Source organism: Chaetodon auriga, chromosome 5 (assembly GCF_051107435.1).
Source record: "Chaetodon auriga isolate fChaAug3 chromosome 5, fChaAug3.hap1, whole genome shotgun sequence".
Classification (NCBI taxonomy): Eukaryota; Metazoa; Chordata; class Actinopteri; order Chaetodontiformes; family Chaetodontidae; genus Chaetodon; species Chaetodon auriga.
In genome coordinates, this window is record NC_135078.1 from 10,004,721 (window position 1) to 10,018,595 (window position 13,875).

General features: G+C 44.4%; 1 protein-coding gene across 6 annotated transcripts in view; it reads right to left on the reverse strand.

Moving 5' to 3' along the window:
• wdfy3 (WD repeat and FYVE domain containing 3) overlaps positions 1–13,875 on the reverse strand; it is an 86,721-nt gene that overhangs the window by 30,923 nt on the left and 41,923 nt on the right. For 5 of the 6 annotated variants that reach the window (XM_076730772.1, XM_076730773.1, XM_076730771.1 and 2 more), the window contains 7 exons: positions 13,147–13,336; positions 12,692–12,906; positions 10,661–10,773; positions 8,322–8,559; positions 3,855–3,955; positions 607–825; positions 109–293 (listed from right to left, as the gene is read on the reverse strand). In XM_076730772.1, coding sequence (XP_076586887.1) covers positions 109–293; positions 607–825; positions 3,855–3,955; positions 8,322–8,559; positions 10,661–10,773; positions 12,692–12,906; positions 13,147–13,336 — 1,261 coding nt within the window. The remainder of the gene's footprint in view (positions 1–108; positions 294–606; positions 826–3,854; positions 3,956–8,321; positions 8,560–10,660; positions 10,774–12,691; positions 12,907–13,146; positions 13,337–13,875) is intronic. The other variant, XM_076730769.1, reaches the window with a different exon arrangement.

Genomic DNA, 13,875 nt, shown 5'->3' on the forward strand with positions numbered 1-13,875 from the left:
CGGCACACTCAGTGAATGTGTGCAACAGTACTTCCATTAAACGGTCAGTCCAGCTGACTTCTCCAAAGATACCGTGCATCTGTGACATCATTCCGTCTCCAAGTTTACCTTGACAGTGTTGATAAGCTGGCCGTCGATGTACAGGGAGGCCATGCTGTTCTTCAGCATGCCTTTGCTCATGACCAGCACCAGGTGGTGCCACTGGCCCTCGGCGATCAGCTCGCCGCAGCGGAAACGAGCACAGCAGGGCAGGATCTCATAGAAGGAGGCTTCTTCACTCGACTCGTCGGCTGCTTGATTGGGGGAGAGGAAACAGGGGGACGATATCGATGAGTCAGAGGGCTTGGGCAGACGTAAAAACATGAACTCTGGGTGCTATAGATATGCAGATTTCCACCACTTTACCACCCTCCCTCTTTGTTGCGCTGTCCTTTGCTTTGCCTCAACCCACCAAAATTAACAAGGCAATTATATAAAAAGTGTTCGTTTGGCTCTCAGTAAATGTTGACTTCACTCCCTCCAAGGTTGCCACAGTGGCCCATTCTGTAACTAAAAACACCACCTGATACAACAAAACAGGTTGTCCCATGTTACCGCTGCACTCACAGTAGGTCTGCAGCAGCTCCTCCTTGGTGGAGACGGTGAGCGAGCGATCTTTGGCGGACAGCACCACAGCCAGGCACACATAGTGCTGCTCCGAGGACGTGGCCCGACGGACGACGGTCAGCAGCCGCACCGGGTGGGCCTGGGGAGCGGCGCTGAAACGCTCCACGCAGAACCAGGTGGAGTAGGTCAGGCCTGACGGGGGAGGGAACAAGCGCTCCCCTACGGGCGAAAGAGGTGGAGGAGAAAATAAGTAAGAGCAGGTTCAATTTTCGCCCTCACTATGGAGTAACTACAGTCCGCTCTGTTCATCACAATGCTTTCCAAAACAACACCCAAGTGAAGCGCGACCCACCTTAACAGCAACCTTGATACTGCAGTACTGAACTGTGTTAAGAGGACACACATTGTTTCTCTCCACGTATCTGCCTTCAGGACCTCAGGTGTGTACGCTGTATTGGGTTTCCAGCATTTGGATTTCTCTGTGATCTCTCTTTTCCCTATGAGGCATTTTGTCATCATATTTCCTCTTGTTCTGCTGTTTCCAGCACCCAATGGATTTTACAGCAGACGTAGAAACAAAGTGTGTAATGGAAATGTATTCATGCGTTACAGCTTTGACTTTTTGTTTAATACTGTCACTCTCATTTTGTCTCATTGCTATTTATGATCTTGAATATCATATAAAGTACATCAGTAAGCCCCATGAGTCATCTTATCTTAACTATAAAAATTACCTTCTGCAGGCATTCATCATTTTTCTGGCTTATCGTTGTTGTTTGTAATCATTTCTGTTCAGCGTTTTATCTCCGGCAAATAAAACAAACTCAATTGTGGCAGTAGTTTATTTATACAGTATGGCTGCCTGTCAGACGCGACTGCAGAACAGCACGTTGAGTGCATAGAAAAGATCTAAACTCTAAAGCCGTCAGGGCAAAATTATTCTGACAATATTGTGTGCTGCTATCAAAAAGAGTGTATGGAGCCACATCAAAGTAAGTGACACTATGTTGGACTGAGCTGCCAAAAGCTGAAGGCAGAAATGAGTCTTTGAGCCACACTGACCTGCAGCTCGGTGAACTGACACCTCGCAGCCATGCAAACTCACTGTGCCTCAGGATCAGCCTGTCACTCAACATGTTATCACTCTGGACCAAATTAAAATTGGCCACAATACCATAATTCACTGTCTGCTGGCACATCACCATCTGCTATGAGCCAGATGAGTGAGGATTTATTTTTACATAAGGCCTCACTGGAGGACAGATCCATCTACAACTACAAGCTAAATGCAAGCTCACTGGTGCCATTACATTACTTCTTATTTGTGGAGCTGACTATGGACTCATGGGACTTCAAACACAGAAAAAAAAAAATCCATGAACGTTGCAGGAAAAGCTGCAGTGGAAGTGCTGCAACAACAAAGACACTGTGATTAAAACTGGTTTGAGGGAATACGTGTAGGAATACGTCTGTCAATGGTTGATACAACAGAGGTGCTGTGAGTTCCAGAGCAGACGGAGGATATTTTGATGAATGAGCTTCTTGATGATGTCATCCAAGGATGTGGGTCAGAGAGGAGTGGGATAGGAAAGGGGAGCAGGGAAGGACAGATGAGGGGAAGGAAGGGGATTGAGACAAATGAGGCAAGAAGAGTGGAGGTAAGGAGACGAGGGAGTGGGATGATGGAGGAGGAAAGAAAGACTGTGCAAAGGAGGAACACGTAAGGGAAGGAGGAAGAAAAAAGAAAGACTGAGGGTTGGAGAACGAGATGAGAGATGAAAAGGACGGAGGAAATGAAAAAGTGAATGACAGGAAGGAACGAGGGATGCAAAGAGCGAGATCTATAAATAGTGTTGGGCTGGAGAAGACAAGAGGACAGTTTGGGGTGAGTGAGTGCAGAGGGAGTGGAGGAATAGGTTAACAGACGGAGAAATGATAGTAATGTACGAGTGGATGAGGAGAGGGGGTCGATTAATAGAGGAGAGGAGAGAGGAGAGAGGAGGGAGGAGGGAGGAGGGAGGAGAGAGGAGAGAGGAGAGAGGAGGGAGGAGGGAGGAGAGAGGAGAGAGGAGAGAGGAGAGAGGAGAGAGAGGAGAGAGTAGAGGAGAGAGGAGAGAGAGGAGAGAGGAGTCTAGCTGTGCTTCATAAATATTAAATGAGGCTACAGACAAGAAAATCAACCATAACGTCATGTCATAGATTCAATTTACCCCTGCCTTCAGGTCTATGAAAGCCTCTTCTGTACAACCTCGGCTGGTAAGATTTCTTTATGGTGCATTTTGCGACAAACAGACTTGTTTTTAACCAGACGGCAGTAAACATAAGGCCCAAGGGCAGACGAGGGTTGCAACTGCAGACATGAATGTGTGCGCCATGAAGGGACGCGAAACGCTGAGATCGAAGTGGCTGCTTGTTCAGGTTTTAGGTGCCGTAGTTTTTCATTTGCATGCAGAAATGACAAAAGCTGATAAAAATATGCTCTTTGTGGGTGAGATGAAGGAATCCTGAGAGGTTTAAAAAAAAGATGACAAACAGGAACACAGGTAACCTGGGGAAAAGAAGCGGGAGGAAGATGGTGCACACGTACAACACCACAGATGTAACAAGTTAGCACAATGATCTGTGGAGTGTGTGTGTGTGTGTGTGTGCGTATGTGTGTGTGTGTGGTTAACATTTTAAAAAACGGGGAAAAATGTGCGTGTCAGTGTTCAAAGATGCATCTAATGTGTTTCATGTGTTTCGTGTGTGTTTCAGTGAGCCGAGATTATGTAGGATGTGCAGGAGGAAGTTCTTTCACTGCTTCAGCTCAAAAATGTTTTTGTACCACAATTATTTCTGAAATAGTGATGGAACACGTTAACACCATGGGGACACGGACAAAAATCTTATTTCGTTAACTATCAGTTTGTTGTCTGCCAAACTAGCTGGTAAAGTGACAAAAATGTACCAGATATTGGCTGTTGGTTGACGGTTAAAGCCCACCGTGAAATTAAAACTCTGCCACGGTTATGCGATCTTCTCTCTTTTGAAGAAAACGAAAAGAAATGTGCAAACAATCCAACAAGTTGCACTTGTTCCCAGCTAGCTTACATGTTTCTCGTCCATTCACAAGCTACTCCTGCAAGTAGTCAATATGTGTCCATACTACGAGCTGACATGTAGAGGTAACGGTTTTGCTGTATTCTCCAACTGCAACATGACCTTCACATTAAAAAAACATTAAAAACACCAAATGAAGCTGTTTTTACCTGTGCCCATGCCGCTCAGCACTGCTCCATCGCTGACACCCGAGGCGTTGGTGTTGTTGGTGGGAGCGTTGTGGGGCGCCAGGCTGGGCAGAAACAGGCACCTGCACAGGACAACAGACAGATTAACGGAGAATTGGGTGATGAATGTTATCTGGGGAAGCAGATACAAAACATGTTGTCAGCTTACATGTGTTGTTATTGTGAAAGAGATTTAGTGCAGGTTTGCTGAATTACTGCTGCAGTCTGGCTCCATCCTTGAGATAAACTATTAGAAAAACTCATCTGAAGTTACAAAGAACAGTCCTATTATTCAAGCGCTGGAGAAACGGGAGCTTTGTATTAAAATATGGAAATTTCAACAGCCTAATGCTCAAGGATTAATTATGTATGAGAGTAGGATAAAGGTGGGATGAAAGCATACATTCAGGCTGCTTTTTCAAAAAGAATCTGCTTGTTCTCAGTTGATTCTCGTTGCACTTTAGCGTCAGCTAGTGCTGATTCAGATCATTCTGATATGACAGCTGCGAAAAATACGATGAAGACCGCACAGAAATCCCACCTATGAAATGTTTAAAAGTCTCCAGCTATCTTCTAAGATGGTGGACAAGGGTGATGTGTATAAGCACGGTCGTTGAGTATTTTAGGGACTTGTACAGCAGACAAAGGCTGATAACGATTCCTCGAAAGAGCAGAGAATTTCACTTGTGAGTTGGCGTTGTGTTCTGCTGACTCACTGGCCCTCGGTGCTATTTTCTCCCCTCTAATCACCCTGAACCAGCACCAAATACAGTAGTTCTCTGGGGATTTGTTATTTGTGTTCCCCCAATTTTGGAGAGACAAAAAGGCCTGCACGGAGGGACGGTGGCAAATTCAACTCGAAACCTGGCCAGGATGGACGCTCGCTGGAGGATAGCCTTGATGGCAGCTGTTGACTGCAGAAAGCCCGAATCACAATAACTAGACATCTACACAGAGAATACAGAATTCAGTATACTTAGCTATGGGATCAGTATCCCTTCATGACTTTGTCTCGTATTGATAAGATGGGAAGTGACTTTTTGAATGGTGCACTAAAAACTATGTCATCTCAAACCAACTAACTTCTTTCTAACTTCCATTATAAGAGAGCAAGACCTGGCTCATTATGTAATTCTTATCTTCTTATGTAATTCTCTCCAGGCAAGACAGTCAAACTGCAGCAATACTTCAGGACAAATCAGAGGAAATGAGTGTTATTCTGAAGGAGCTCCTCCTGTAACCTACAGGCAAAATACCACTAAAAAAAACTCAAAGATCTCTACAGCATGACTACAAAGGAAATATAAACAGTGCTGGAACAATCCGCCAAACTGTCGGTGGCAAGCCAATTGGTTGCTACTGAATTAATAGACTCAGGAGACTAAAAATGTTTTCACAGCGTCACAAACATACCATTTCATTTTTACAAGTCATTTCCTACAACAGCTCGGCAGAAGCACACTTATTAATGCATACAGTGCATTTAACGGGGACTATTTTCAGCTGTGGATTAATACGCATTCTGTGCTCTACTGAGTGTTTCCAGCAGCAGGACAGCGTGCATGTGACTGAGTCAAAATAAAATACACCCAGTGTGGCTCATCGACGCTCTGTGGCACTTTGGTATTATCGCCTCATTGTTTTGGTCTTTAAATGGGACTTATAGTAAAGAATATTGTGGGCCTTACCCTATGAGCTGTTTATTCATTTTAGCTTCTCAAACCCGAGAATATGATGCTTTTCTCTGTTTTATGTCATTGTAAAATCTTTAGGTGTTGGGCTATTGGTTTGGAAATATTTTTATTAGCGCTCTATAAAACGATATATTTTGAAAGAGGCACTGATTGAGCCCCACAATGATCCTTTTTTTATGTGGCTTGGCTTTCTCGATTTCCTTTTTTTTTTTTTTTTTTTGTTCCTCCACCTGGACGCAGGGTCAGAGTTCAGGGTTAGCTACGAGACAGCGTCTCTGAAGCTGGCAGGGATTCAATGACTCAATGATTCAATGACTCACTCAAGGACACTTCTCAAGGGCAGACAGCCTGGTCCTCCATTGAACAGACAGTCTGTCTAGCTAACAAGAACACCACCCTGCTGCTTCAGAGTAACTACATGTGTGCTCTCCTTTTTTCCCCCCATTAGTCATCAACGTGATTAGGTTAAACACACAAGGAAGAACACTCCAGGGATTTCGCCAGCTTTCCAAATGCTAATTTTTCTTTTTCAGGTCGGAATCAAATGCAGTTTTCTTATATCTTCTGAAAAAAAAAAAGGAGTGTTTTCTCCCTCCACCCACACTGACAGCATCTTCCTCGCCCCCTTGTGAGACGGCTGGCTGGGCGAGTGCACACTGGTGTGTCTGAGTGTGTGTAAGCATGTTGTGCAGGCCAGAGAGTGGATATGTGCATGTATGTGTGATAGCAGCAGGGGCATCAATATTTCATGGTGACAGATGGGAAAGGAAGGAGGGGTAGTCTGTGTGTGCGTGTGTGTGTGTGTGTGTGTCCTCTGTTTATGCTCAGGAAAAGTGGGCCAGCGCCTTGTTTCCTGTGCGCTGCTGCTCTTCTGTTTTCAGAAGAAACTCCATGTTCTATTCTGAGGAGGCTGCTGAGACGAGTCAAAAGGGATCTTATGGGTAAAAAAAAAAACATGGAAGATGAGAAATCATAGACCAGGATATACGATCACTGGGTGGGCGAGGGGTGTCTAAAGTAGTAAGTCAAAAGCGAGTGATCTTGATGTGTAACCCTTGAAGAAGGATTTGAAGACATTTTGATCAAACGTTTAACTCTGGCAAAATTGGCAATCTTCACGTTTACAAGTTGAGTGCCCACCCAGCAGAGAAGCACAACACTGAAGGAAGAGAAAGGGAGGATGAAGGGCCACACAAGCCAGCAGTGTAAGACACGCATCAAAAGACCTGTGCTTGTGTCCATATATTTTCTATTCAATTTAACACCCCAGTGGGGTTGGACACAGGATGGTGCCTAATGTCATATTAAGATATGTCACCATTCCATTTCCCAGCTCCAAAATGCAGCATTTTTATCAATTCTATATGGCACATCCCAGCCATTGTACCTTGACAGCGTCGTTTGTCAGAAGGACAAATCTGGTATGTGTATGATGAGCGTCACATCTGGCATGTCAAATGACACGATGCAGTGTGGCTGCTGTGTGCTGTCTTTGTATTTGAAAAACAACACACACGAGATTCAGGGACACTGGAAACAATCAGACAAACTGAGACTGTTTTTTCCTTTCCAGAGTGAAGGTCTAACAGATTTATAATTCCTCCCTTTGCTGCCTTAGTCTACCACAGCATAATCCCAGTCACACTGATGCTATCTACTAATTCAATGCTGTCCAGGTAATTGCAGAAAATAACCTTTGGTTAAACTGACGGAAAATATCTACAATGACCTTTTGCAAGACATCTCTTTTTTTCTTAAACTCGTTACCTGATGAATATTAATGAAGACTAAAACATATTGTAATCTTAAATCTCTCTTAGCAGTTGTTTACTGTGTGTCAGCGTAACATGTGTGTCTGTGTCATGTACATGTTGCCAAAGGTGTGAGGGCGAATTGCCAAGGTCACATGCCATCATTTCCTCTGACCCCCATAGTCACCGTGCTGCTAACATATAACACAAAGCTTGGGGCGCAGCACAGCCTGTCAGCAGCAGCACCCGCAAACAGTGTCATATGACCTAAAAGGCAGAAAATAAGCCTATTTGTATGCACGGCACTGCAACTGGAGGAAATAACGGGCTCCTGCTGAGATTGTTGCAGGTGCTGCTGAAAGGTAAAAAACACACAACCTGTTTAATTGCAGGGGAAAATAACGTGGCACCCTGCAGCGTGTGTCACTGCTGCGGAGAACGGATCCACAAAGAGATTTAGAGAGAAGTGGTTCAGGGAACAGTGGCATCATCTGTTGCTGCAGCGGCATTTTTATAAGCATGTAATGAACAATGATCCATTTGTGGAGCTCTGAAGGACACAATGATGACAAAAATCATAAAATAAGAGGGCATAAGGGGCAGTTTAACCCTCTTCCATCCATTTATCAACATCCTTTTCGCATTAGAATAACTATTTTTACCGTACTCAAATAAATAAATATGGATCAAATTATGAGATGTAATGAAAGCTGAAAGGTTCAGTCATCCTCAGCTTTACTGAGGTTTTTAGCCTCTTTTAGCTCATTGTTTCAGTTTTATAGCACTATTACTGACTGGTTCAGTCTCAACGCTCACATCAACTCTGTGTCCAGCAGCAGCAGGCAGCTGTTTTTAGCTAACAAACGCCGATAAACCCACTGTGCTCTTCCTGCCAAGCACCAAATGACTGAGTTAATGACAAGCTGGTGAAGAAAGTGGAACACTGATGAACATTGACTGATGCAAACACTCAAGCTCAGGTCCGTGTGTTTATGTTGACTAACCCGAAGCCCTCCAGCGACGTGTCAAACTCCACAAAAGCAGGCGTGACAGCCGACCCGTGCAGGCGTATGTCATGGGGCGTCGTCATGGACACCAGGCACTTGACTCGGGTAAGGGGCACGGTGCTGCCCTCAGCGGAGCGCACGAGGCTGCGGCTGATGCGATACTGGCCGTTGTCCTCCGCTGGCGTGGTGAAGACGCTGTCGGGGCCGAAGCCCTCCATGGACATGGTCATGCTGTCTGTGAAGTCAGGAAGGACAGATTACAGGGACTACTCGCTTAAACCTGGAGGTTTGGCTTTGCTCAGTAACTTGTTTTCTCTATTAACTAGCTTTAATTTGGAAAAAAAAACTTTTCTGAATTAACTCTGACATAAATAAACTCCTGGTTTAAAGTACAATATTTAACCTTCTACTAAGAATGCGGGTTGCTTTGCTTATTTGTGAAGAGCACATCTGACTAAGACAAATGAAATCAAAGCAGGCATTGCAATGGCGGCTAATAAACCATGCAGGATTATCCTCTCACAAACAGAGAAAGATAGCACCGTGAGTTCGAACAGTGGCTGCTTGTAAAGAGCAGTAATTAGTAGGGACTTAATATCCATTCTCAGCTGGGAGGAGACACAATAAGCAATTAGGACACGCTGAGGAGCCCACAAAATTACAAACATTACCAGCTGTTAATAGAAAACAAACCATTTGCATTAGATTCACAGTGGCAGCTCGATCTTTGTTTAAACAGGGAGTTTACACATCAACTGGATATTAATCAAAAGCCAAGAAGACCAGAAGATTAGAGGTGCGTTCATTAAAAATAAATGCACCTCTCATCTACTTGCAGTGCGGTCGTTAAGCAACCCTACTGCATATGCGCCTGCGCTTTGTATGTCAAATGTTTGCATGCATTCATCTAACAGTGACGCATTCTGCTTAGCCTTCCAACCAGCTCTGAACTCTGAGGAGGAAATAAGCTGCACTGGCTGTAATATAAGGATTTTACATATGAAGCCAGGCTGTTCCTCTGACTTTGCAATCATCTGAAGCTTTCTGAAAATCTATAGAATCACTGCGCCTTCCACTGCCGAGCCCGTGCTGGTAATTTCCACCACCAATTAAATGGCAAGGGGAAGCTCATCCTCTGCAATCACGGCCTATTCACCGGAGGATCTGTCCCCATGAGCTCGCAGTGCGAGTAAGCAAAGGAAGAGAGAAGATCTGCTAGAAGATTGATGATCTGTTTTTCAAGCTTTTAGTTCAGAACCAAACTTTCTCCCACGAGGAAGCTGGTTATCATTGTGGCAGATGGGGAAGGCTGCCAGTGGGGACGGCTCTCACATGACATTATCATTTCATAACCGTAATGGGGGACAATTCTCAGCTATTAAAAGGTGATTGGCTCACTTCTAAATCGGCGTGTTTGTCTACAAATTCAAATAACGTGTTAAACTCAGTGATTAAAAAAATACTCATACTCTACACTTGAAATGTTCTTTGAAGTGGCCCCTGGTGTTGCAGCACACAGTGCAGCCCATCAGTGCTACTCATGGACTAAATGTAAAAAGACATAGGCAGGGGTTTTCTGCTTTACATGTTATGAGTTGTGTTCGTATTTGATTTTTCTGGTCGTTTCACATTGCTTATTTTTAACATCTTTCTCTCTCTCCTTGTCTGCAGTGGAGGTGTGGCCTGGCGGCGGCTGTCACTCATCGGCGCACCTGAGCCGTATCTCCACTGATCACCGGCCTGTCTTAAGCAGCCTGGCAGCATGAGCACGCTGCCAGATTGTCTGCGCTTGCATGCCACGACTTTCCAGCCATTTCCCATGCTCTTGTCTTGTGTGATAGTTTCTGTATTCCGCTAGTCTTGATTCCTTGTTTCTGGTAGTTACGTGCATTGTTAGTTTGTTTAGTCTACTTCTTGTTCTAGTCTCTCCTACCCGCTCGCCACGGAGTAGTGAGTTCTTTTTCTGTTGGGCTGATCTTGTGTTTTAGTTATTCCGAGGTTATTTTGGTTGTGACTGTAGTTTGTTGTTCCCTCGTATTTTGTTTTTTATCTTAGTCAAGTGTTATTTCCTACCCGCTCGCCACGGAGTAGTGATAGTTTTGTTTTCGGCTGATTTTGTGTTGTTGTATTTCTTGTGCCCTCAGTAATAAAACGTTGTTGTTTCACGGCTCCTAGTCTCCAGCTGACTGTCCGCATCTTTGGTCCAGTAAAAGCTCTGATTCCTCGGAACCTTAACATTACACAGATCTGATAAACAACACCAGGAACAGCGTTTCCTCTGAGACCCCCGGCACATCATGTGGTCAAAACAAGGATGACAGTCGTTATTATCTTACTTCTCATCTCTGCATCGTAGCTGAGCGAGCTGGGCTTGTGAACCCGGTACTGCTTCAGGAGCTTCTTGTCCCAGGCGCCGCAGTTAAGAGGGTTTCCAAGACGTAAGAACTCCCTGGAGGGATAGAAAAACAAATAAACAAACAAATGCAAGATGAATCAAAAGTAAAATACCTGCTTATTTTTTGATCCTTTACTGCATTAATGAATTCATGGCGTAACTCAGCATCCACTTGTATCAAAATACTTTCAGTGGCATTTAGGAGGAAGAATTTGCTGAGCTCAGGAAAGAGAGGACGCACTCACCATGAAACCTACACATGGCATAGGAGAAACAAAATGCATGTATGAGTCATAAGACTCTGGATAGGAAGGAAAAAAACTATCTTTTAAACAATACTGCATTTTGTCTCTAACACCTTTCCATAACATTTGAAACACATTTAAAAGACAAATAGTAAAAATGAATTTATTTATCAATAATAACATGCATGTTTTACAGTTGTTTTAATTCAGAATCTTTGAGGTCTGAAGTGGCTCAGTAAGTGGCTCCAACACTGCCAGGCATAGCTGCTGTGTTCTCAGTGGAACCACCAATCATAAACACGTCCTGTGCGTTCTCATGAAGCTGTAAAGCACTCTGGATAAAAGCACCCATTTAAATGCATGCAGTATGTTAAGTCAGCAGTCACTTTGCAGGTTGACTCCTTCTCCTCGGCAGCTGTGGTTAACAGCACATGTTAGTCTGTTTAAAAGTCAATGATCAGGTTGACTGGCAAGTAATTGACTTGAAAGCAAAGAGCCCCACTGATGGTTTGTGTCAGCTGTCAGAGTGCTGAGTGAGAGACACTGGTGGCTGGAACCAGACAGCTTCAGAACAACACCAAAGAAGCAGAAAGACTCTGGTGCTTAGCTGCAGATGTTAGCAGAGCGGAGACAAAATGAGAAAAAACACACAGGAGGAGCAGAATTATGAACGGAAAGAGACAGAGGAAGACTGACAGCACAAGAGTGAGGAAGACAGACAGCGAGAGGGAAGACAGGAGAGGAGGGTGGGAAACAGATCGACAGCTACAGATACAGTATGCTTATCTCCAGCACTATTATGTGGGGAGAGAATACCAGCCGGGGAGAGGCCACATTTACATATAAAAAGAACCATCCATGTGCATGTCAAATAACTTTGTTCCCCAATCCTCAACCCCAACCTCCCATTTCGCTTAACTAGCCAAGTGGGAAATGAGAATCGCTCCGTTTTGTCTGCACACATCGTCCTGCTTCACACACCGAAACCTGTCAAAACAGATTACGCTTCCCAAGCCTCATTTTCAAACCCTGGAGGGGAAAATCTCATCTCTATGTTGAGTTCAATAGGCAACACTAGCTAGTTAGCATGCTAACAGTAAGAACAGGAGCGTACCAGTGGGGCAATTGCCATATTTGCATCTGGCCAGGAATCTTTGTTGTATTGTTCATTTCTTCTCTAACAAATTTCCAATCATTTCTGTGCTGTCGGCTAACAAACAGGCATAAAACTGCCCCGAAAATAATAATAACATATTCTTTAAATCAAGAGCATAACCACATACTTCTGGGCTAACATTAAACATTACATACTAGACGTTAGCTTTTAACATGCATGTTAATATGAATGTTAGCAGCAGCCTATTAGAATGCTAGTAGTAGCGGTCAGCTCTAAGTACAATAAAGGCTGATCAAAGATAGTCTAAAAGATTTTTTGTGATGAAGCGATCGTCACATGAATTCTCACAAAAAAATCATTTTGTGTATATACAACTACACAAAAACCAAAGACCACACCAAAAATCAACATGTCTGTCTCTTTCAAAACACCTAATCAATGAAAAAACAGAAAGACTGATATTTGTTAGAAGGGTAGAAAATGAAGTCTCGTAACACATTGAATGCTGAGCTTTGGCTCACTGCTCATGAAGTCACACTGGAGTTGGGATTTATAACAATGTGGGGTTTAGAGACGCAGCAGCCTACATAAGATTCACCAAGTCCGGTACCTGAGTGCCATCGGCTGCAGGGCCTGCGAAGCCAGCCTCTCAAACATCCTCTGCAGTGGGGGGTGCAGCGGGTGGTCTTCATCACCCAGGGCCTGACTGCAGCGCTGCAACAGCCGCTGGTGGAGGCAAGCTTCACACAGCACCTGCTGGTTCCTCTCACTGTTCACCAGGAGCTGGACGATGTTGGCTACTGCCAGCTGCAGGTCGAGGGCGTGCTGGAGGGGCACAGGAGGAGGAGGAAGACGTGTTGATTTTTCAGGCATTTAATTTGCTTGATTTGCATTTTTTTTGTGTGTGTTAAATGCATGCACACCCGCAACGCAGTCTGGTTGGCTCTGAAATGTACAAACCAGTGTGTCCAACTGAAAAGGAACTTTCCTGCCCTGCATGCGACCCCATTCACCCGCTTTAACAGGAAGTGCATGTTAGCACATTTATTTCCCATGTTTCCTCACCTCTGGCTGGCTGTCGGAGGAGACGGAGGGCAGCAGGTCCAGCATGGCCAGGACGGCCCCCGGGTGGATGACCACCATGTCAGATGAAGACGAGGAGGAAACCGGGTGGGAGGGGTTGGCTAAGTGGAGCTTCAGGTCTGTCAGGGCTTTGACTGGGGCCGGAGGTCCCGACGTTCCGTAGTAGCCGTGTCTGGGAGCACAGGGAGAAAGAAAGTCCCATTCAGTTAAGTCCAGCTGAGTCAACTTTGACACATCTACTAGTAAGTGCTTTACAGACAACAAGTGATAGAAAGGGATAAAATGTTAAACACTGTCAAAAATGCACAACTTTCAGCTGCAAAATACAACTTTGTAGAAATTTTTGAAGTTCTGTTTCTCTTTTTGTCAAGCAAAAAGAGGAAACAACACTATAACCTCTGTGTTTAGTATTTCATTTTGCCACATGGAATAATAACCTAACCCTAAATAGTACTAACCCCAGAATAAGGCATTAATGAGTGTTTTAGAATCACTAATAAAGAGCCAATACACTGCTAATATGCATGCTAATAAGCTCATGGTGAATAAGTGTGAGAAAACTTTAGCATTCGTATAATGAGAACAGACAACAGTAACATCACTGTAACATGAGTCAGCTCTCCTCAGAGATCAAGGTGTCCGTCGGCTGCTGTTTCACCTAAAGCACCGGGCCTTCCTCGTGAGCATACAGCAGAGAGCAGGACATCTGCT